Source organism: Channa argus, chromosome 9 (assembly GCF_033026475.1).
Source record: "Channa argus isolate prfri chromosome 9, Channa argus male v1.0, whole genome shotgun sequence".
NCBI classification, from domain to species: Eukaryota; Metazoa; Chordata; class Actinopteri; order Anabantiformes; family Channidae; genus Channa; species Channa argus.
The window spans coordinates 15,626,544-15,652,246 of record NC_090205.1 but is presented as its reverse complement, the minus strand read 5'-3'; the positions used below and the strand labels follow the sequence as shown (position 1 = coordinate 15,652,246).

Here is a 25,703-nt window from a genome sequence, read left to right as displayed (position 1 = left end):
AGCAATTTTATTCAATTTATTCCAAAAAAGATGTGAAAAATGAAACAACTGAAAATTAGGTTGGCTTTATATACAGTTGGAAAACCAAACACGTTAGAAAAAAATTACAATTTTGTGCAAAACGTATGCATTTCACAGAATTAAATAAATCAGGCACATGAAGCTTTACAACTCACAACCAGCATTAAACAAAAGACAACTTTAAGATAGTGAAGCTATTTACTCAATAGACATTTTAGTAAGCCACAATAAATACACATTTCAATATATCATTCATAATAAATACTAAATTAAAATCAAACACAGAAATCTTAACTGGATGCAGTGTCATTGTATCTAATCTCACATTGTATGCTTTGGCACATTTCTTCTGTCCTGTAGGTAATGTTGACATCACTGCTTGCCTGAAAGCAGTCTGTACATTTCTTTTGTATCTCCAAAATAGTATGAGAGGTCCCAGCTAGTTGACAGACACAGAACCACCAAACTCATGTTCTGACCCTTGTGATTATAAAAAAAAGGGGCAGATATTTGTGAGCTTGCAAGGGGCAAATATCTTCAAGGTAAAGAACTTCAGCAAAATATTACATTAGAATTATCAACAAAATTATTGCAGTCCCTGTATTATTTGAGTAGTCACTTCATTTGCCTTTTATATCAGGGGTTTTATAAAGACTTTATTTGGTAAAGTGTGTTTTTATATATGGAGTCATTTTCCATAACTCCCAAGACTCAGGATTCTGTGTCTTCTGTGCTATTGTGCAGCTGTTCGTTACCGATACAAATCATGTTTGATAAGCTTTGATTGTCGACCTTGAACATTTGTTTCCCCCATATAAATTTATTAAAACTGTCATATTTTTAATGAAACCCATGGTCATTTTAGTACAATAATAAGTAATTATTACGTACTGTGACAGTCAATTAAAAGCAATATCAATCCACTTTGCTGAGGATTTCCTCTCCAAAGAGACAGCCCCGTTAAAATAAACCTCAAATTATTGCACTTAACACTTCAATAGAACAACTCAGCATTATTATTAAATGGCATAAATAAACAACTTAGTTATGTGACAGCTTATACAGCTTTCAAAACAGAATAACTAGTTCAGAAATACTGGCACATTGTTTACTATCAATATGTTGTCTACAGGACTGGTTATTGTTGCTTTTCAAATTAAGTTTATTAACTAATTTATGATAAAAAGTTCTGTTGTCTATGATGAATCATAAAGCTTCTGATGCTTTCAGATATATGTCAAAGTGCTGTTTTAACAATTATCACTGCATTACGTAAATACCTCAAAGAATAAATCATTTCTACTGACACTTGTAAATCATATTAGTCTAATAGTGAACAGTGTGGGGGGGCGTACCTTTACGCTGTATACGTATTTATCAGCTTAAACCAAAAGGCTGTGAATTGATTTTGATGTCAGACAATATACTATTGATTCTGTACTCCAAACATACAAATAGGAATTCAGAATTTTTCGTGCTTTTCAAAACCATAGAAAAGCATATAACGGTGACAAAAAGAAGAGGGGACATTTACATTATATATGCAACATGTTTTTTATAAAACAATGGCATATTTCTTCCCTAAATGTCACTGAGATTCATAAAACAGCATGCGTATTGTTATCAAAACTTTTACAATATATAAGTATACACATAATTCTGAAACGATAAATAAACTGACAATAAACCTTTTTGCACATTTGACACAGTAGACATAGAAAAGATCCATCTACAGTACAATATTTGCTTAAAACTAGAACTTTACATCTGAAATTACAATATACACTGCACAGCGTGACATAACTGATGTGTTGATGGGTTTTTGATCTTTCCATTTTGCAACTAAGCACACAACTGTAATGGAGAAACCTTCAGGAGTGAATCACTTCTCAAAAGCACTTCCATCATGAACATATAGCTTTATAGTTACAGATGAAAATGTACTAGGGTGCTGCAAATTACTTTGAGATTTAATGTCTGATAATGCAAAGGCCATGATTATGTTCCCTTAAAATACCACTTGGTCAGGCTCAAGTAAAGATGCAATAATGAAAGAACACTTAAGAAGGGGAGGCCCACTAAATGGCTGTCACCTCGGGGCAATGGTCTGGTAAAGGGAGGTTCTTAGTATTGTTCACTAGTAGCGTCAGGTCAGAATGTCCATTAACACTGGGTTCCTTCTGTGGCTGTTCAGTAGTCATAAATGAGCTTTTAGTGCTGTAGGAACGCTGCGTGTTATTGTTCAGGTAGTTTTGAAATTGGGTCTGGTTCTGGTTGTCAGGTTGCTCCACAAATGCCACTTTGGACAATACCTTTTTCTCCTGATCAGGTGTGCAGGTCAAAGGGGCGGCAGGAGCACCACTGGTCAAGGTGAAAGGGTGTTTGGGTGTGTACTGTTCCTCAGCTTGATTAGAGTATTCTGTGTACTGCTCAGCAGTCATGTTGAATGGTCCTTGGGCCATGTTGCCGTTGGTAGTGCTGACTGACTCTTGGAATGCTAAGGCTTCCCCATAGGGTTCCCCTGGTTGGCTGCTTTGGCCATTGGAGACGGCACTGGAGCTCCCCAGCTGATAGTACTCAGCTGAAGAAGAGCTCATTAAGTAAGTGTTTCCATTCATGTGGTTATCGTGAGCCATAGAGCCATCACTGTAACACAACACAGAGGACAAGGGGACAATCTCAGTATGGGACACTGATGGAGTTGTCATGTCATCCTCGAAGTTCTCCGACTTTTCTTCATCTTCATCGTCATCCTCAGAGTCGCTGTTAGCTAAGCTCTGAGTGCTGGAGTCAGACAGACCGCTGCAAACACTGCTACTGTCCTCTTCATCTTCTTCATCGTCTTCATTGTCCTCCTCCTCTTCATCTTCCTCATCTTCTTCATCCTCTTCGTCTTCGTCCTCATCATCTAGTGGCTCCTCTATCTCATCTCCAGCCTGCAGGTGCATGTTGGTTGTCTGTGGAACAACGTCTGACAGAGAGTAGTCCAACCTGTGTGGGGACTGAACAAGAGGGTTTCCGCTTCCCAGGTCGTTAGTTTCACTCCGGTAAGCATTGCTGGGGGATGCCTGCTGTTGCTCACGACTTTTCTCCAGTTCAAGCTTCATTATAGTGTGCAAGAAATGGGTCCGAACACGGATAGGATTAAACTCTACTCTGCCAGTTGCATTGCTGCAGCCCTCTTTTGTGCAGCCACAGGGAAATGACATACGATCCACCTAAGGAAAACACAGGGTTTACTATGCTATTTAGTTAATTAGTAGGTACATGAACTATGCGGTGTGATGGAAACGGACCTTCTCTATAAAAGAACAAAATGCTTTCCTGTTTACAAGTAGAAAAAGAACATTACAACAGAGTGAAATAGAACAAATGAGCATCAGATAGGATTTACCTGACACTTGATCCCTGCAATGCTGCAGGCACAGGTCTCTGGGTCACAGAAGACCCTGCAATCACAACCACAGTCCTCTCTGGACATCCGGATGGCTCGCAATTCATGTTTCTCTTCCACATCAATCTTCTTTACTCCAGATGAGCGCAGCAGTACCCGACGCTTCTTAGTGGTTAGAGGCTGCAGGAAGAAGTACTCGTCCACCTCTGTGTTGTCCAGATCAATGTCATCATCAGAAATGTCCTCTGCTGTAAGTGTGCTAGCCTCTTCAGACTCCACTGTGCCATTCTTGGTCAGCTGAAAACCAAACAAAATATCCCATCCAAGCACTCAGGAACAAAGAGCTCCTTACACATATCATATATTTTATATTTTCTGTAGAATAATTTGTACTACGTATGTAATTCTTACTAAATTTGTACAGAAAGACAGAGATGTTCAGAACACTTGCCTTGAGTTTGATGGAGTTGAGTTTCTCCTCCTTCAGGTGGTCTCTGAGCATGTCTCTGTGGATCCTCTCCTGCTCCAGGGCAAATTCACCCAGAGAGTACTCCCTGACCCAGCTGTGCCTGTTGGACATGCCCAGCGTGCTGCCTCCCTGGCTGGGGACGCTGGTAAAACCCTGCCGCCGACCAAAGTAGTACACAGTCACATTCTCAAAATGCACTCTCCTTGTCCGCAAGCGCTTCTCTCTCTTCAATATTGAGTCAGCTGAAAAGAAAAAAGCAAAGAGGCACATTACAAACTGTGATGATAAATGTTTTTGACTGTTCATTAATCCCAAAGCTCCACACCAGATTATTGCATCAAAACCATTTACAGCACAGTTGATTTTTGTTTTAGATTTTATACATTTTTTCCTCTTAGAGTAAAACAGTTTAACAGTAAAGCCTGTTAAGATTCCTGACAGCATTGCCCTTAAATGCCTGAAATATGAGGAATTCTTTTATTGCCAGCTTTACAGTGAGCTTCTACATATCTTGAACTTAGCATAGCTTTGTAGGGAAGGATTTCACATCTCTGTGCTTCCACTTGGCAAGCAAGTCCTATGTGTGTCTTTTTAAGGAGAGCTCTCCAAGAGGGAGGGGGGAGGGGGGAGGGCAATAGTGGAGCATAAATAATCCCCTGCCTGGCCCAGAGATGAAGAGTGCTGGTTCCCAGAAGCAGTGTTCCCAGCGTTCACCCCATATCAGACAGACAGGACAAATAGAAACCATCTGGTTCCAGCAGCCCCCCGCAAGAGGGACAGTGCATTTCATTACTGATGTAGAACTGTCACACTGAGGGGTACAGAGTGGAGCTGAGTTTTATTTTTTACCAAAAAAGCTATCGGCTAGTTTTTCGTAAATGTCAAAACATTTAACAGCTTTTTATGGGTCTGTCCATGCAAAAGATAACAAGAAACAACAACACCCAATAGGTATTTTTTAGTAGTAGTGTTCCTTTACCCTTTAAACACTTACAGACTCTGACCTGAGTATTTCTCAGTCACGCTTTAAAAAAAAAGAAAGGAAACATTAAAGATGTTTTCCCTCCTTTCCCTAACACCGCAGCATGACATGTACAGTGAAACCACTCAGTATTTAATTGTTTTATCTCCCTGCCAAGGCAGTCGATCAGTGTACATGCACGTCACCTCGTAGCCGTGCAGGCCGTTAGCCGGCCTCCTCCAGCTCCAGCTACCAGCAGCTGCAGCAGACACAGAGGACAAGCTCAGCTTCATTAGCAGACCTCTTTCCAAGCATGTGTACATTAAAGAGCTTCACAGAATCCAAGCTGTGATGTTTTAATGATAAACTAAAATTGTTCTTTTCAAAACTTACCGATTTGCAAATGAAAGAAAGTATCAATTAGTTGAAAATGAACCTGCCACCATTTTAATAATTGATGCATCATGTAAGGAACTCTTAAGCAGAGTGCATCTGATGGTTTCAGCTTCTGTAGTGTGGGCATTAAATTACTGTAAACTACTTTCTTGGTTTTAGACAATTGGTTTGACAAAACAAAAAAAAATAACAATTTCAGCTTAGGGTTTAGGAAATTGTGACAGTTTATAGACCAAACCGTTAATTTAGTACCAACTCAGTGAAATAACAACTGGCAGATTTAACAATAATAAAAATGATTAGTAGATAGTTGCAGCTGTTGTTGTTTATGCAAAAATACATATGCCCCCCCCCCCTTAAAAAGGGCCATTTGTTAAAAGCAGATAACAAAATCAAAACAACAATTTTGTGTTTAGCTGCTATGCTGTACTTAGAGAGAGGTTCATTTACATGTACAGTACCAATACTGTTGCACACACACAGCTTGAGACTACATCAGCTCATTCAACCAGATGAATGAGTCTGTGCACTGATGCTGTCCCTAATGAGGGAGGCTGTCTGTGCATCCTTTTCTCTAATACAGTACTGGACTCTTAGCATCACTCAGCCTCCTCTCTTCTCTTCTTTAGTGCAAAGCCACACGTATAAGTCCACACTGCACTGCCTCATCAACAGATATGCATTTTTTTTCCCCTGCATTGATCATGAGCTACAAAATCAGACTGGCTTTGAGTGTTATTACTCTCTTGATTATGAATTCCTTCTAATGCTTTAGCTTTGTTTTTCTTGAGAAATGATGACATGAATGTTACTGCCAATGGCACACGTTTGCCACCTTGAGCACAATGCATGAATTTAAAAAACACAGGCACTCACGGGTGAAAGAGCCCGAGGCAGAGGGGTTGACACTGTCACTGCTATCCCCGCTCTCACTGCAAGAGACCTCATCATCAGACTCCCGCAAGGAAGAACATGGGGAGGAGGAGGGTTCCACCTCCTCAAATTTCCTCTTCAGTATTCCACTCATGGCCCGCCGCATCCGCACCTGAAACCCAAAGACATCACAGGGGCCACACATTATTTAATATCCAGTTTAGTGCTTTCATAATCCTCAACAGACTCAATTAGCAATGAGACCCTGACTCCCCCCTCACTTCATAAACACACACACTCTTCTGCTATCCCAGCTTTCAGGCATTCCCTGGGTGACTGATCACCTTGGCACAAAGCAGCTTAGATGGAAGTACATCGCTGCTAATTACATATTACGTCAGCCTTACAGGAAGTTCATTCTATTGTCTTTGATTGGGAGGGTGGTGAAAAAGGTATCTGGACCAACCTGTCTGGTATTATAACCAGCCAAGATGAAAGTATGTCCTATATATGTGTTACGTACAATACCACAGTTTGTGAGTGAAATTTTTAAATGACTGAGACTATTTACTTTTTAAAAAAAGCAATAAATTCTGATTTGCATAAGTAGTATTGATTACACATATATGCTGGGTAGTGCAAAAACTGTTGTGTGCATTTCCATGAAGCTATTGGAGTGTTTATTAATGTATTAGGTACACAACAGAATTAAATAAAGGTATGATCATTTGTGAAGTTGTAGTTTGCAACTGAATTGCATCCAATACTACTTAATACTAATCCTACTAATTTACCCAATCCTTTTGTCTATTCCATTTAAATTATTAAACATCTTTCTATAATGTGTACGGTACAGCTTAACAGCCCCACATGCTGCAGAATGGCCATGCAGTTGAATCAGTTTCCTGAAGCAAAAAACTGTCTCAACAGGAATTGAACGCTATCACCTGAATGAAGTAGGGATGTACCACGTGACTATTATTACTAGGTGGATATAAAACAGTGCCAACTGGGTGTAGATCACACATGGTGCAGTGCTAAAGGAGGAACAGGGACTGTTGACTGCATAATGAGTGACACCCTATATGTCGGCAAAGAGCTTTTGCTAAGTCAGATGCCTCGTAGTGGAAAAAAGTCACAGCAGAGGTAAAAGAGCTCTACACTGTGGCAGGCTAAAATTTGCCATGTAATCTGCTACAAATGCAGTCAATAGTCATGTATCATAAAGCACTGTAAAACCAAAAGCCACAATGGCTCAATAGATGTTTCTGTGGTACAGTTCTTTTGTCATTAAAAAGAGCCATAATTGCAAGAATTCGTTATATATTTTTACAATCAGATCACAGCTGTGTTATGCATAGTTGCCAAAGAAGAGCTAAGTCTGTGTCTCTGTGTAGGTGAAGCTAAATGTTTTTAGTCACAGCACTTCACACAGCGGCTATAGAAGCAGAAGTGTTGCAGACCACTTCAATGTCAAAAGAGAGTGGCCATTAACTCCCTCTGACTTATGATGCAATTAGACGAATAAACAAGCTCATCAGTCAAATACACTAATCACAATTACACTAAAACTGGGTCTAATGTCTGCCTTGTAACTATCAAACAGACTTTTTCTATTTAAGATTACCCTAGCATGATTCTTAAGTGTGTCGTGGATTGACATATTTAATGTTATTCACTATTTAGAATTGTTGAAAATCCCGTCCTTTCATCCATTTCACCTTATGTTGGAACATCGTGTCACATTTTAAAATAAACCCAGTGACACAACACTGCTGCTGCAGCACAATGAGGATTGCTGTGACTGGCAGCTTTTCCATCACTGCTTTCTCTTTTGGAACCTGGAATCAGTAAAGACAGCATGCATCTTCACGCAGTCCCACTCTGTATATCTGCCAGAGCAGCTTGTGGGGGAGTTCCATTCACAGACATCCTCAATGTTTCATCTGGGCTCTGCTGTTCAGTCATTACAGATGCAAATGCTCCCTGTGAGAAAGAGCTGCAACCCAGAAAAGACTTGCGCTGCCAGCAAGAGGGTCATTGTTCCCAGGAGGCTGTTCTTGTTCCGTGCGGTGACATGGCACCGGCAGCATTTGGAAAACCTCCAGAGTCAACAACTCTACCTACAAGTAAGGAATGTGAGGCATCCTCCGTATGGGAGAAAGTGCAAGAGAGAGGATCAAGTTAGGGTAATCTCCCTGAGTGGCCTTTTAATTTAGGAGCAAAATCTCTATAAAACTATCTTTAATAAATCCTGAGCTGGCCAGCAAGAAATTACCAATTTGATTTCTATTCAGAATGACTATGACAGGACACAAAAAACCATAACTAGTGGACTGAATTTATTATATTAGCCTTGTGATATCACATCAAAACAATACGAAAACAGCTTTATCACTCAGTCCATTCCATTTGTCCAGACTGGAAATTTCCACCAGAAATGACCTGTGCAATTTTAGTCCATTTCCTAGCAAGGGTCCTAATTAGATACCATTGTTGGAAACCTATTCGTATGCTTAGCTTTCAGCTGATGCTGCTCTAGGCTTTGATACTAAAAGTGGTTTCCATGGAGATTCTAATGTACTCTCACAACTAGTGTTTTCCCATAGGACAGTGTTTCCAGTGTGACATACTGGCTCTTCATAATAAAGCATCAATGTTAGAGCAAATTAAGTTCATATCTACAACAGGCAAACAATGTTTATATACTTACCTGAGTTTCTTTATCAGATGAATTCATTACTAGTTCATTTGTATTCCAATATGACAACATAAAAAGTTACAAATCTTCACCCTGGATGGGAATGACCACAGGAGTAACAGAGCTGTAGGTAATCTAGGGTGGTCTTCTCTCCTCATAGCTAAATGGAAAATAACGATAAAGAGACTGTTGCTCAGCTCTTTCTTTGTCTCACCATTGCCTTACCGCTAATCGTGGCTGGACAGCATACACTATGGTAAAAGGGAGAAAATAATTCAGCAAAATCCAGGCTAGAAAGCCCCTCCCTGTGTGCCCAACTGTACACACACATCAACTGTGAAGACCAACTCTGGTCCTTAACAACGCTCACAGCCCTGTAGCATTCGTGCATTCTTAATACAATTATTTCCTTCCCCTTTCATTCACAAGATTCCCAGAATCACAATAAAAGGATGTGCCAACACAAAGCTCAAAACACTATTCCCAAGTGATGATAACGGGCCTGTGTCATCTGGAGCAAGTCATGACACATCAGTCCTACAATGACCACATTACAATTCTATGTGTGTGTGCTGGCCCTCACAGTAACAACTGACCTGTATCCACGGGCAGACTGTGACTCCTTTCACCTCTTCTCACAGCAGCACAGCCACACAATCATAAATGTGGTAATTCAAAAAAGGTGACACATGATGAATGAAGAGATTCCCATTTAGTTTCCCTCCACTGACTTGCAGCGACCCCTGAGCACCACGGGCATGAGACAAAAGGCTGCAGGAGTGTGAGAGACTTGTAATTTTCCAGGTCTGACTGTCCTGCTGGTACCATATGCTTTACTGCAAGACGAGAGTCTTTCTCACATCAACTCCCTCTCTGTCACCCCGTTCCTCTCTCTGTGGCCACACAAAGGCTCATTAGCTGCAGCTAGCTGAAAGGCAGGAGTCTGACTGGAGCAGAGTGGAGCAAAGGCAGCCTGTGAGATCACATGGGTGGGATGTCTGAGAGAGAGAGAGAGAGAGAGAGAGAGAGAGAGAGAGAGAGAGAGAGAGAGAGAGAGAGAGAGAGAGAGAGAGAGTGAGAGTGAGAGTGAGAGAGAGAGAGAGAGAGAGAGAGAGAGAGAAGAGAGAGAGAGAGAGAGTGAGAGTGAGAGAGAGAGAGAGAGAGAGAGAAGAGAGAGAGAGTGAGAGTGAGAGAGAGAGAGTGAGAGAGAGAAGAGAGAGAGAGTGAGAGTGAGAGTGAGAGAGAGAAGTCAGGCGTGCCTGTGCTCCTGCTGTCTGCAGATATTTTTACCAACATGAGGTGGGGAGGGGGAGGAAGAGGCAGAGGTGTGTACTGGGGGAGAAATGGATGAGGGGGTTATGGGAGATGCAGGGCAGTGGGAAAGGAGATGGAGGGGGTATAACAGAGATGGCGAGAGGAGGGGATTCAGGGGGGAATAGAGAGGAGGGGGATGAGGAAGAGGTTCAGTGAGAGGGAATAGGGAGGTGGGAAGGAGAGAGAATTGAGCAAAAAAAAAAGAAAAAGGAGGAACCACTGATGCCATGAACAACACAGCAGGCTCATCAAGAGATCATAAAACTACTAAATTAAAGCCTAAATGACATATAAAAACAAGATAAATCAAATTTATTCTAGACAGAACATTTAACACATTTTATTATAAAACATAAAAAAAAAATTATATTCTGTAATATAAACGGCAGCCTTGAGTTGTATAGATAGGTTGAACATATAACTGGGTGATGCTGACAAGTAAATATCAACATAAACTACCTCATCCAAAAGATATAAGATCTCTCAGCACGGTAGTAAATGTGCTCCAGCACTTTATGCCTGGTGAAGAGTTAGTGGGGCCCTGGCTTGTCAAAATTAAAGGTTCAGCACTTTGTTTGCAGGACAGTTTTAAGTCTGTGACTTTATTACTAATAAATGACACAAACACTTCGTATAAACATAGCAGGAAAGGACAGCATGAGAGCAACAAACAGCAGCAAAGGGAAGCAGAGGCACAATGGAAAATGGTCATTTGGTGAAACTGCCACATTTACTTGCAACTTTAAGAAAACAAATGTCATCCTACTCTGCAATGTTCTGCATCCTCACCAGTGTCCTCGCTGAACCCCTCCTTCACAGCACTGCACTCCTCCTCCATCCCTGTTGTTTTTTCCCAACACTACTCACGCTGCCTCTCTCTTGTAACATCACTGAGCCACAGCAATGCACATTAGAAATCAGCAATCAGTTCAATAGGCTACATACCTTCAATTTACCTCAGTGTTTTTAAAACAAACACCACTACAGCGTGAATCACCCTGTAGAATATTAATATAAAAAATAGTATATTGTTTTACATTAATGTTAATACTGTTCTAAAAATACTGTCATTTTAGTTGCATTTATATGAAACATGCAGTAGTACTAGTAGTAGAGTTTATATTTATGCCTTTTAGAAGTGACTATTGAATAGGCTCCTCTCAAAATTATGATCTGCACACAGAAGTCTTGTGGAGCAATCGTAGGTTACAGTTGGCTGTTATGGCTCAATAAGAACCAACGAGAGAGCAAGCATAACAACACAACAGCAGCAGCAACAGGATACATTAATCTTGAAGATTAGCATTATAAGAATTAAAAATACCTGGAATTGGTTTTGTTCACCTCAGTGCATATTTTTCGACACAAATTCAAGAAGGTTGGGCATTTGAGTACAAATTCACAAACGCAGTAGTGCAGCACTACTGACAGTAGAAACTGAAGTGCTTTTCTTGTGTCTGTCCAGCCCATTAATCTAAGTGATCAGACTAGAAAGACTGGTCTACTTATCGTTATTATAAAAATAAAAATAAATCATCATTACAGTATACAGGTTAAGAGTACATATACTCTTTCAGTATATAACAGTATATTTCAGCATGTTTTTTCTGATCACTTCTTCTAGTACTTTTACATGAAATCATCCAGTAGCATCACACATATCTGCTATCTCATCACATAAAAATTCAAGAGAGAGCATTTGACAGCACCTTTGTGCCAGTGATGGTGACTTACTGTGTATTAAGACTTTCAACAGGCCTTTTTATTTCAATTTAGGAAGAAGACGAAAAGCAGGCAAAAACAAAGAATGTTTAAAAATACTAATAAACAAATATAATTTGTATAACCATACGTATTTGAGGTCATATACAAAGGCCTGTCTGATTCTTATCGTAGCAGAAGAAAAGTACATTTTGAATACATTTTTAAACAAATAAGAAAACAGATGAGCGCTTGTTATTAACCTACTTTTCAGAGCTTACTGTAAACAAGAATACAGATTACAGGTTAATATACCCTGTTGTTTTGTAAGAATAAAGAGGGAACTGAAGGAACAATAATTTAGGGCCCCTGCTTCTTTCGCTAAAGCACAGGATGATCACAGCGTGTGCATTTGTGAATTTAAAACGTAAAGTCTAGAAGTCATTTTCACACAAACCCTGACTCTAAACCACCTGGCTTCATGACAACATGAAGTATGAGCAATTGTTAAACAGCAGTGGCTGTGAATCACAACTTTTGCATCAATCGTGTTTATCACTCATCACAACAGTGTGTGATACCATTCAGAACATATGACAGCTTTGTCAGCCAACAAGTTCAAGGGTTTCCATCCACTTTCCATCAGCTACATAATGCACTACTCTCTTTAGTGAAGGCCTTAGTTTACGGATTAGAGTGTCATCTGATATTATTCACAACAAGATCTGCACTGCACTCGTTGTGCATTTCCAGAGACACAAACGATGTCTGGACTGGACCGAAACACTAAATAAATAGACATTTTTCAGTTCCCCAACGGTATCAGATAAGAGCTCCTCTGCTGTGTGGTGCAGAGGCCTGGGCAGATTACAATATATACATCTGAAAGCCTTGCAGATTTCATACCAGAGGTGTCTCCTGATAATCTTAGCCATCCAATGGAAATGTTCATGAATGTTAGCATGCAAAAGGAAACAAAAACATGACTGGATTTCCTAATCCAACCTCAGCTCCGACATACTGGCTACGTAGATGACTCAGGATAAAGCAAATGCAACACTCACATATACGTACAGGCTGACAAGCTCCTAGATATTAGAGAAAGACCAGAATCAACAAGTTCCACATCATCTCTTCAGAGTGAATGGACAGTGAATAGACGGGTATTTGCTGGGTAGGAGCCACTCTCACAGTGCACAGAGGTGACACCTTCAACAAAGAAAGCAGATGCATGTTTGATTACCCTTACTGTACCTGCGCTGAGGCAACATCAGTGCTTCCATGAACAGAAAGGTCCCTCATGGTGGGGTCATAGCAAATGGTAAGGATGCACTTTTGCTACAACTACTTCAGGAAACCATCACTAGACCCGGACAGTGCTGTTTTGAGCTTCATATTTACATCTAGCTCTGTAGCTTTGAGCCTCTTTTACCTGAATTTGGAACAGTCACAATAACTGTAAGTTCTGATTTGCTGACCTTAAAGCATGCAAACTGATTGCCTTGAAAAAACATGTAAACTGGAATAGGAATTGTATTTCTACTTACAAATGCCTATTAAATGTAGTACACTTACAATTTAGTTTACACAACTACTTCTTGTGTACTCATAACTCAGCATGGAGTACTCAGAATTATTATTTCAAACAAAGTAATTTCAAGTTAAGTGTACTGTGTGCTATCTTTTAATAAACACACTTATTTAATTTAGGCTGACTAAAGTGACATTTCCTAAAACTTTGAACATCTGAGTTGCAGTTGATTTAGCTGAAGTCTCATTTACTTGCTGAAACCATGCAAACCCATTGCCCTAAATAATAAGTAATGTTTACTTGTGTAACTTTAGTATTTCATATTTGTCACTTCATACATGAGTTTCTACTTTGGTCACATTGTCTTAAGTCATGGTTTGCTAACCACGCCCCTCCCCCTAAAATCAGGAAATTGCAATACCACTGTAATAATACTACACTATATCACAATATTATGCTATTATATACTATACTACTAAGGTGATAGACCCTCAACCTTCCAGCCATAGCTTCTAAGAACGCTTCTTTTGTCAATTAGCTGCAATTATCTAGTGCTCAGATCAGTCCCACAATTATATAAAATGTTCTTCACGCCAAACTTCATAAATGTGAAATATATTTTTTTTGCAGCAGTGCACTTTTGAAAAAAGTAATCCTCCCTTCGTCCTTGACAAATGTCAGCGGAGGGTTTTCCGAGAGCAGGAAAAAGGTCAATGGTCAGTCGCACTGGGTTAATGAATTGCACCAGGATACTTTGACCTCATTAATGCATTGCTTCATGACCCCATTAACACCTGTATATACGTTTTCAGACTAAGCACTTTTTTTGTGAATTGCTGCCTCCCAATGGCTAAGTAGTGTAATTGCCCCATTTGTTGCTATTGTTTTAAGTTAGCTTCACTCAAAAAAATTAGTAGAGGTTTTTTTGCAATTACCTCTAACTTTATTCGCTAATAAGGAAAGACAAGCATTTATCAACGACCCACAGACAGCATCTTTTACACAGGAACTGGTAGAGACCCAAAAAAGTAGTGAGATTTATTCTTCTGGCCACAAATATGACTTTAGTGAGATGTCCATATTGTGTATCTGCTAGATAAGAAAAGAATGAGATAAAATAGGATATCAATTATTTGCCAACAATAATTGTGTTCAGGGGCAGGGTGTGAAAATGAGAACTGACCAAATATGAGACTGTAATAAATCATTAGAATTCTAAATAAATTAAATACAAACTTTTAATGCTGCAAAAATGTAACAGTTGCCACTGGTCAGATAATTTCTGCAAGGCGTAGATTTTTACCTCCACGACACAACTGTTTACTCGTTGAATTATTTGAGTTTTTTAAAGTAGAACAATGAACACTTTATAAACACATTATTAGTTCTTACATTTTATTACAGTATGTCAGACATTCAGTCTTTTAATTTGATTTTAAAAACTTTCAAATAATTACTTAATGTGCCATCCTATTTTGAGCATGTGTTCCAGTCTGGCCACCCCAGTAAAAAAAAATAAAAAATCTACATCAAACCCTGATTGTTTAATTAAGCAAACATTTGCTAACACATTAGCTGTAAGTACTAGATTAGCTGATGCTACGTAACGACTGTGCTTCTGAGGTTGCATTGGGGTATTTCTGCCCCCTGGTGGTCAAAAAATGCTTATTATTGCTTCAGTTTGTACCTGACATCCAGTAAAGTGAAAAGTCAACCAAACTCTTGCCATCTCTGAGCTATAGTACATTACTTTACTTTGGTAGGAAATGTTGCAGATGTATCTATTTATTATTTTAATATAAATATGATTCTTTCTGGGGGGACCTTCAGACTCATCATTGAACAACTGCCAAATGTGGGGATTCTAGGGGTTTGATATAGATTGTAAGTAAATTTGCTTTCTTTATCTACATCTGCCAAATTCCTGTGCCACTCAATATGGCTGGTTGCATGTGTTAAAGAACACATTTGTACAGCCTAGATCTCTTGAAAGACCTTGTTTTATTTATTTCATATATGAGAAACACAGAGGACTATAAATTCATTTGCATTTCAACCCACAGGATCACAGTGCAGTCACCCTAAAACCACAAAAGATCCTGGGCCTTGTAGCCAGTTTGATGTTGTGTTTGAACCCATCTATCACTGGTGTCACACTCAGCCATAAACTGCAACCTTGAAAGCGAGCGAAAGCTAGACAGAGTTAAAAAGAAGGAGAGAGAGGGGGCCAGGTCTCAGCTGGACTCCCCTGAGGAGAGGCTGTGGCCTGAATGATTATAGAGCTACAGATGATGTCAGTGGAGGATCCCTTCCACAGAGAGAACACAAACACACTGTTCACATATTCATTGGCATTTTGTTGCAGAAGAGGGGAAACCGATTCCAAAATTCTACATGAAAAGGTCACAGCAGAACGTGTTTAGCGAGAGGTCAGAAGGCATATGCCCTAATCTTTATATGCTACCATCATGTTGAGGAATAACCCAATAAACATTTGCATCCTGTTCCTGCAGAAAACAAAGGGACTTTACAACTTATGTCAATTGAGGCAATGGATGGTCAGAATCAAAGGGTAATAGACTGTTTGTAAAAAAATAAATACATAAATAAAAGTGTGATTAAAAACAGCAGAGGCAGACAATGCTTTAAGATCATCTGCTTATTCCCAAAAATGAATGTAAATGCTGCAATTAAGCTACAGTCAGTTGCACCAAAAAAACTCTCTTTTAACCACTGACCTATATTACCAACTGGCCTGCCATCACTCATGTTAGGCACAGGGCATTGAGGAAAAACACAGTTTGTTCAGTGACAGTGACAACAAACATTTGCTCAGGCTGTTTTTCCCCTGTTATAATGAAAGGTCAGATGGACAAATTATGCAAATAAATAAGATAAATTGTCAAATGCAGTCATCTTCATTTTCTGTCAGCTTTGAAAGAATTACATGTGCACACAATAAAAAAAAAAAAAACCAATTAAACACAAAGAAATCCGTTTAAGGAAATGTAGCAACATCTACAGATTTATGCAAATGAGACTTCACATGCGTTCTGTGCATTTGTTGACTTGCACTAGCCTCAGGCTGCAGACAGATCTGCTCCACGCACATGAAAGAGGGAGAGTAGGAGAAAGAGAGGGGAAGAGGGGGGAGCGAGTGTAGCCCACTGCTCAGCACTCAGCACACGGAGGAGCTGCAGCCTGGTGATGCCTGCTGCAGCCTCCGTCCTGCAGCTACAGTACAGCCGAGTGCTGGGAGTCATCGATCCGTTCTTCCTCCTCACAGAACAATAGAGGAAGCACAGTTCCCTATTACCCACATGGGTCCAACGCAGTTTGCAAACACTACTACATAGGTAGCTGCACCCATATCAAACTAAAACACAAAGAGTTGTATTGAACTATGCTAATTAAGGCCAGAGTACTGTATTATGGTTCATCTGACCTAAATTATCTGGCAAGAGCATCTCATCATTCACTCATTGGACTCCTGGTGATGTGTGTTTTTTATATTTCACAACAAAGTGCATCAGCAGAGTTTAAATTAAGCTACATGTCTAAACAGAAGTTCAATCTTTTCAGAAGACATTTCGTCCAACATGTCAATGGTCTTTGTTGTTACTAGCACTGATCAAAATACGGCGTAGTAGACAAGTACGAACAAGCTCCTCATTCAGACTAATGTTTTGATTTGCTGTAATTCAAGTCACACAGTTCGGAGGCATAATCAGTTACTCTCACCCTCGTGTCAATAAGAATACTCACCTAAATTATTCATGGCTCTATATTTTATTTATGACTCTATTTTCCCATGCCACCTGAAAGTTCGCAGAGGCTGGTTTGCTGGCAGAAACAGAGCTGCCAAAGCATTTCATAGAGACAGGGCTGCTTTCATCTCTCACACAGGCTGGGAAAGCCGTGGGATGTGGGGTTCATATTCTGCAGACAAGCCTTATCATTTATATATAGCCAGAACCATGTTGAGATCATTTTTATATGCAAAACATTTGCGCTGTTATCTTCGTTAAATTCGTGAAGTAGGCCAGCTCTGCATGTAATTACACTGTATGGTGAATTAGATTGAAAACAGTCACAGAAAAGTGCTTCCTGAGACATATCTATGTGAATGTTATCAGGGATAAACACTTAATGTAAGAGGCATCATTGAAGGTGTTGATTAGAAATCTAGTAAAATGTTTCCATGATTGTCTTGTAAGTAATGACAGAGTTCAAGACTGTAAAATTGTGACGTGTGAAATAAATACTGTGTGAAATAATTGAAATGATTTTCACCTAAATATGTATTTCAATTTAAAAGCATGACTCAACCTTACTCTGCATAATTTCTACATTACCCTTTGTCACAACACTGAGCATGTTTCCATGAGCATTAGTATGCCAGTTTTGATTCTTGATTTGATTCATATGTAAGATATATTTACAAAGAACAAGAGAAATCTGGTTGCTTATTTCCCTCTATACACGATCCCAAAAGTATTCAGGTTTTCTGTCATTTGTGTGCAGTTTTATTCTCCTTTTCCAAAGCAGAACCCATAAATGAGTAGAAGGCTTTTAATTGCCACTGTATGCCACTTTATAACGGACTATTCCAGGTAGCACATCAAGGTTTCTCAAGACCTGATATTTACTGTGCAACACATAACCAGGATAAACACAAATTATTAAAAGGTGCTTCTGTTTTTTTTACCGCTAATATGTAATCCTGCCGTGATGCTGCAAAAACATGTCGGGATCCTTTAATAATAGCAATTGTGTTACATTTAATGGATGCTGTTTTTTTCTTTAATTGCCTTTTAGAGAACTATCAGACCTTTTATATGTGGCTTTATGTTGATTAAATGGTCCATTAAACGGTGCTGAAGTGAAAATGGATCAAAACATCTGCATACTTAGGCCCGTTAAGCAAAAATTATTAACTAGGATTTATGTCTATCATTAAAAATCTGATTAAGAGACGAGCTTTTCAGTTCCTCTAGATTCTCCAGATTTAAATCAGAACTTTCACGTAAATGTACTTTATTAATTCTCTAATTTAACCAGAAGGTCTATTTAAAATAGTGACATTTTTCATTAAACAATTTTATAAATGTGGTATTGAATTCTTATTAAACTTTTATAGTAAATTATTAAAATCTCTGATAATAGAAACAAATGTAAATTATGTACCTTGTTGTTAACTAATTTTAACCCAAATTCTTAGTCTTCCATTAGTTTAGACCAGTTATGTCTTATGTATCACGACTCCAGCATCAAAAGTAACACTGACTCATAATAGTAGGTTAAGTGTTACATTAAAAGCAAAATGTATAACTTGTCAAAAAACAAATGATTACAGAATCACTTATTTCAATTGGCTGTATGAATCATTTATGTAGTGGCATAGCATGTACAGTGACAAATGTCACTTATTAAGCCAGAGAAATTTCTTTTTTTAACGCTTAATTAGCTGGCAACAGACAAAAGATTCCAAATAGGTGTCATGGCAACAACTCAAGAGAGAATCCTGAACCGTGAAAGCCCAGAGCTCAGCCAGGAAGGAGCCAAAGACACAAAAAGAGTCACATCAAAAGCTTCTAAACTGGAACCATGAACCCTGCTGAGACACACAAAGCTGCTCACTAATATAAAAGGTTGGTAGTAGTTCACCCTGCAACCCTACTGTATACTTTACAGATGCTGTGGTTCTAATTCTGTGTTTTGGAAAAGAAATGTTTCAATTTTTGGAATGTATGATTACACTGTGTGTCAGGTGCTGATTTACAGAGGGTGAGTTGTATATAACGGATGAGGAAGGATGACGCCCATATAAAACCATAAAATATATATAATACCATTGCCTTTACCTGTACTTAATTGAAAAAAAAAAAACACAAAATAAAATCCTCAAAGATGTAATGTTTCATCTAAAACCAGAGGAAATGAATAGAGGAAAATCATTTCAAGAATACATGCACATCCTTTATACTGCATTTCTCCATGGTAACTGGCGTACAACTAGGAGTCACCAATTTTTAGATTATCAGTGAGCTGCATCCACATATTTCGATGTGTATGAGTACTTTCTTTGTTCGTTTAACGTCATGCCTATGAGTTTGTTTTAACTTTACATTTCATATGAATTGTTATAGCATGCTGCAGAGGATGATGTTATCAAACAGCCAAATTATTCAGTGCAACATAATGACGTTTATTTCCAGATATACACTTGGAAAGTACAAAAAAAGACAATGTTGTGTACATGATGGGTGAGTCCAAAATTTGTCTGTTTTGAGTCCATATTGTTTGTTAGTTTCCCCTCACTTATCTTACCTATGTATTAAAATGACAATAAAAATACAAAACCATCTACTGGAGTTCCAACAGCACAATAACAACCATTCCTGCAGATTGTTTTATGCCGTGCTTGACAAACCCATAATGTAAACCACAAACCAGCTAGTCCTCCCCACAACACCTTACAATCTGACATTTAACCTGACTCATTAAATCTCCCTGAACCTACAGGTCAAGCTTCAAGTCAGGAATCCAGGTTGTTCCCACCAAAAAGGAAACAAAGAGTGGTTTAGCCATGCATGTGAACCCTGGTGTGCAGACAGTTCACCCACACCAGCCTCCTGCAGAGAGACTCTCCTTAGAGCTGTTAAGCCATAACTCCTTCCCTGTGAATCTTTAATGGTCTACATTTGCTGTTATCAAGCCTTAGCCATCTGTGCTACAGTATATAATAACAGCATGGCTGAATCACTTATTCAAATAAGCCAGCTTAATGATGGAGCTTTTCACAAGTAAATACATCTACTTAATGTTTCAGTGTCCTTTAACTCTGTGCCACATGTACTAATTAAATTCTGCTCCTCTGAGGACTGGATGCTGATAGACTTAGGAAACAGATGGATTGAGGAGGAAAAATACACACTCGCAAGAAGAGAGGTCCAACTCCCCAAACACACACACACAGCCATCGCCCACCCCACCCTCACCTCTCAGATCTCAATTACAAAGATGGAGATCGTTTTGTGATTGTGTGCACGGTTGCATGTTTGAGTACATGCTTGTGCACTGCAGTGGACTATTGGTGCTGCTTTCTTTTTCTGACTAAAGAGGCTTAAGAAGGAACAATGAGGAGGGCAAGAAAGGAGAATGATGGCTATACTCAAAACAATTCATTGCTGAATCTTTTGATCAAATTAATGTAAACCTGTTAGATCCAGATGTGGTAATATTCATAAAACTAATCTTGATCTCTTTGTTGCCTTGAAAATGTGCTGAGGCCTGTGACTTCCTTTTTGCAGCTAATGGTTGAGTTAGAGAAAATAAAAAATCAAGCAATGATACTCTGATAAGAATAAGGCCTCTTTTAATCATTGTGATATCAGAAGCATCTCTTTAGTATAATCCAGAGAGAATAGCACAGCTGTCTGTCTGTATTGACTCAACACTGATGTCTGCATCAACATCACATCATATCTTGTTATCTGATTGTCTTTTGTGGCAGCGTAGCAACAGTTGTGCGTGCTTTAAACACCAGCTATCTAACAGGCATGAATTTAACATGTTAATGCATCGTGAAGACTGGTAGCATTACATTTCAGGTAGCAAGTAGAAGATGTGGCCTTACCTCTAGCTAAATATTTTAGACTGCAACAGCCCGCTTCTGTTCTGTAAAAAAGAAAAACATAAATGACATTTTTTATGCGGCAAAATGACGTTCACTCACTCAGAAGGTATAGTTGAAAAGGTTTTCTAAATAAGTTAGGTTTCATGCTGTTTTTCATGTACGTGAGGGGTTCTCAAAGACCCCTGCTCTGCTTGGTTTCCAACTATGCATACCTTACACACTGGCGATTACCTGGGTCAGGTGTGCTCAGTTCATTAGAAAGCAAAAGATACAAATTCTCTCCATCCACATTCAACATGGATAAAGGAGCACTGGTGTCACTGGTGATCTGCTGTTACTATATAATATCACCAATGACATACGCATGATTGACAGAGTCTTATCTAAACATCTACCTAAAGGGCAGGTGGAGGGGTCCCTTGGGGGGAGACACGCAGGGAACCAGCCAATTTGGCCACCTACCAGTTAGTTAGCTTCTAGTACAGTAGCCTGTGTGACACACATGTGTGTGCTCAAAAAATACCTACAAAGCCTCTAATGCGCACGGTCAGTTGGATGATTGCAGACACACACAGAGAACAGTGACCCTCTTGTGTGCACCGTGCATATAAAATCAGTAAAATAGTCAGTGGTTTAAACACAGAAGATAAATTATTGCTGCATGATTCTTCAATTTGAATGGCCATTTACAGTAGTTGTAGCACTTGACTATTACTGATGCCCAGGAGAGTTTGACAGATGGACCATTCAGGGGATGGGTCCATATTGAGGTAACAAAACAGCTGGCAAACATATAAAATGTCCAACACTTTATGCAACACACACAAAACGTGAGAAACAAAGATAACAGGTCTCATCAGTGTGCATGTGTTAAAATAAAGGCCTGTCCTCTCTAACACTGGCCATACTCACCATTCATTTCCTTACTATCAGCAGGATCCAGTCAGTCAGTGACGCCCCTCTCAATGGACTTGCTAATATTGCCCTAAACCGTGTCACGCTTTTCCTCTGCGGAAATCCTCCACCAATGTGTGACCAGTAAAACCGGTACCGGATTCCCGAGTAGTGCACTACTCTGACCGGCACTATCTCTACCCGTAGCAGTGCTTGAACAAGCGCTCCTTCCGGCTGCTCGGAGAACAATGGTGCAGCATCACCCTGACAGCTTCGCGGACAACGTGACTTTCTCCGTCCAATCATGGTTTCATAAAACAGGAATCAGCCGCAGAGCGCTGCTGCCTGCACACCCAGATCCCACTGAACCATCGTGTGCGGGAGCAGGTCGGTTTGCTCGAGATTTGGAAACATTTCAACAATGTCCTGTAGCGTTTAGCTGACAATAATTAGAGTACAGAAAGCAAATTACATGTTTGTCAATGAGGGAGAAGGCAACGCTAAAAGTTAGTCCCACTTTTAAAGCCTTCTCTTCGACTCCTTCATAGGTTTACTTGTCTCCACGTTATTTTAGAAACGGATATTTGTACCAACATTTGCACCACTTATGTAACATCTCCGTGAAATGCATTGTATTACAGTGCTTTCTGAGATAATTATGGTTTTAGAAACATGTCACACATAGGGATGAAGTTAAGAGGCTTATAAAAAGAAACAGCTGCCTCGGTAAACGGACATAGTCCTACTATACATATCAAATTTAGTCCAAATTAGTCCCTGCAGTGTTATGCAAGTTCAATCAGCTCCTTGTGTAAAAAATAGTAAAAAGAAGAACGATACGATCTTTGATGGGTTAGAGGAGAAGCACAGTAAAGCTTTGTTTGCTTTCTTTTGTCTATTTGGTTGAAATCAAATATCCTATATGAATTCCACTCAGGGTATGGGGTAAACAAAGTGTTGGAGTATACTGCCATCTTGTGATCATGTTGTCAAACTATAAAGGTTTTTCAGTGCCAGGCCAATTCCAATACTACTTCGGTTTAATTTCCAAACAAAACAAGTCAAACGCTTGGGTGGGTAGACATTTTTCTTAGCAAACAGATTTGTGTTGTCTTTTTTTATAGCCGATAAAGCAACAGTTAACGGTAAAGTGTTTAAGTTTTCTCTCTGTGTCCCAGCAAGCTATGACAGGATGACAGGGGGTCAGCATACACAATATCGTGTCCCTGAAAGTGAAGCAAGTAAATGGAGCTCAGCCATTGTTCATTTCTGTCTGTGATATGTCAGATGTCTTTTGTGAAAAGGTGATACTGTCACAGCTATTGACACATGGAGCAAGTTCTCTACTCTGTTGCTCTTCCCTGCCAGTCATTTGTCCGAACTAAAACTCTCGCCTCCTTAACCCATTCAGTCATTTTTCAAATAAATACATTTGTTGAACACTGGCGTGATTTCAGTGCTAGTGCTTCTCAAAGAGAACAGTAGATGATGCTGAAGAGCTCGTCCTGAAACGAAAGCATACATGCGTTTTTGTTTTTTTAAAAACTGGAAATACAAAAAGACAAGTGTTTACAGAAACTGCGCTGTGGCCTGTACAAAGGCAACCACACACACTGGAAGCCCGTATTTCACCACACCTGTGTTTAAACACAGGTGTGGCTGATTGCATGATTAAAATCAATGAGCACAATTAGTGGTTACATGTATGTCATTGAACAAGGTGTGGTTCAAGTACAAACTGACATCCATGTAAAAATAAAGAGGAGAACTCTGGGGGGGGGGGGGGAAATGGCTTACTATACATTTGATTGAAAAATGGGTTTTAGGCCTGTGGCCTCTTTTTTTTTTATTAAAATGTGCACAAACCATAGAATATTTAAAACATATAGATGTCAACTACAGTGAATTCAGCCACTACAACACAGAAATCGGTGAGGAATTTATACCTGATTATTGTCTTTATTTTCTGGGGTTTGCTAATTTCTCATTTCAAATGAAAGATTTGTTCTAATTATCGCACAATTAGAAAAGGACAGAAAGTGAGCTCAGCATGCTTAAACACCTGTTACATAGCTACACACAGGCTGGAAAATTATATCTGAAGTGTTGTCCTTCATTGCTTCACAGGGGAAAACATTAAACACTGTCATTAAATTACGATGGGAGATTTGACAGAGCACCAACAGTTCTGACATAAAGTGTCTTCTTTTTGGTGTTCAAATCTAGTTTGACGGTTTGTGCGCTCCCACATTCGGTTTAATTTTAGAAATACTCTATTCTGACATCTTATTAGTACTAATGAGAATCTGGTGTCTCTGTCTGTTATATTATCATGTAACAGATTAAAAATGAAGCATCTATTTCTAGGTTGCACATGAGTTTAATGAAAAACAGTGTTATTCAGTATTTCTCTTGGTAATTAGGGCATTAATTTCTAAAACAAATTAAGCCTATATTTACTGTAGGTTATAGGACTGATGGAAAGTGGTGTCCTGTGAAAGCGTCAGCGTAATCTGATGGCTGTGAATGGGTAAATGTTTTCTGTGACACTTGGCCATGGCCTTGCTGAATTATGCATTCCTCTCAGGTTAACTAAGCATATCCAGTGTCCTTCATTAATGCATCACAGTGGACATAATCAACATTTTTTTTCTTATATTTTTTTTCCCCTCACAGCTGTAAGATGCTTTTGGGCCCATGTAATCAAAGGGTGAGTTTCAATGTGTTAACTCTGTGTCAGAGAATTACTCCTACATTGTCAGTTACCTTGAAATTATGTTTTTCCCAGATGTGTGTGCTTGTCCAGATGTTTACAAGTTTGTGAGGACTTCTGCCATACTCACTGTAGCATCAAAATGTCTATATGCCTCTCTTTAAGGGGCTCTAGTAAGCTTTTGTGTGCAACCTGTCCATTCTCTGCCTCTGCAGAGCTGTTGATAGAGGCTCTGCAGACTGCATAGAAAGTGGAGCCCTATCAAGTGTAGCGACCCGTGTCCTGTCCCTTCTGTAGTCAGAGTGGCTAGTGATACAATTGCTGCACAATGGAAATTCAATCAAGAGATGGACCAGAGTGAGGAAGAACTGCCCTCATGTTCCTCTCCAGCTCACCCGTTTGATCAAGCAATAGACAGAGTAACATCTGGATTAAGGATACCTCAGTATAAGTACGTGGTTTGAAGAGAGGACAATGAATTTCAGCTTCACAAACTGTGAGTATAATATTTTATATTATCTCTGTATGTACTGTATGTTTGATGTTGATGTCAGGTCATATGTGATGTATATACTAATTATCACCCAAAGTCAAAGCTCTAAAACCCAAATACTGCCAGGAACGAGCTGAAAAATGCATTTGTCACTACAGTGTTACTGACACAGTCTATTAGAAATTTGTTGTGTTCAACTTGTGGAATATGCTGCTTTAAAAATGTGTCACCACAATATAATTTGAAAGGCGAGTGGGCAGATTTGTGAAGTACTAAGGCTAAAATGTTTATCTAGAAGAGAAGAATCAGCTAAATACACTACAAGATATTGTGTTGACTTGACAAATTTGGTGTGTTTCTAAAAGACACATCATTATTTCTACATTCAGTAAAGGCCAACTTTATATACAGTACACATTTATGTACATCAATATTGTGTTTACAGCTTGTTCCACTGCCCCCTAGTGGTCTAAATTAACTCTACTATTTAATTTTGTCCATGGGCAAAAATGATAGTAAAAATGTCTTGTATGTGAGACCCAGATAAGATTTAGAAAAGTAACCACTATACATGTCTACAGTGTTATATTTCCATTATTAAAC

At 39.2% G+C, this 25,703-nt stretch overlaps 1 protein-coding gene across 3 annotated transcripts; it reads right to left on the bottom strand.

Moving 5' to 3' along the window:
- Positions 1 to 49: 49 nt before the first annotated feature.
- csrnp3 (cysteine-serine-rich nuclear protein 3) lies at positions 50 to 22,188 on the bottom strand. Of its 3 annotated transcripts, XM_067515227.1 has the most exons (6): positions 21,913 to 22,188; positions 21,001 to 21,041; positions 6,118 to 6,286; positions 3,867 to 4,126; positions 3,416 to 3,712; positions 50 to 3,239 (listed from the first exon to the last, which is right to left on the bottom strand). In XM_067515227.1, exons 3-6 carry the CDS (start codon positions 6,278 to 6,280, stop codon positions 2,100 to 2,102), a joined length of 1,860 nt encoding a protein of 619 aa, XP_067371328.1. In that variant the 5' UTR covers positions 6,281 to 6,286; positions 21,001 to 21,041; positions 21,913 to 22,188; the 3' UTR covers positions 50 to 2,099. The 3 variants fall into 3 exon arrangements, with proteins under 3 accessions (XP_067371328.1, XP_067371330.1, XP_067371327.1); XM_067515229.1 differs by lacking the exons at positions 21,001 to 21,041; positions 21,913 to 22,188 and adding an exon at positions 9,412 to 9,770; XM_067515226.1 differs by lacking the exons at positions 21,001 to 21,041; positions 21,913 to 22,188 and adding an exon at positions 8,828 to 9,371.
- Between the last annotated feature and the right edge of the window lie 3,515 nt (positions 22,189 to 25,703).

Bases quoted from the DNA above. Each gene is read 5' to 3' on its own strand.
- csrnp3 (XM_067515226.1), bottom strand. From the start codon at position 8,887: ATGTTGTCATATTGGAATACAAATGAACTAGTAATGAATTCATCTGAT. The intron at 4,127-6,117 runs GTGAGTGCCTGT...TTTTCTTTTCAG, and splicing joins TGCCTCGGGCTCTTTCACCC to CTGACTCAATATTGAAGAGA. The intron at 3,240-3,415 runs GTAAATCCTATC...TGTTTTCCTTAG, and splicing joins TTGCAGGGATCAAGTGTCAG to GTGGATCGTATGTCATTTCC.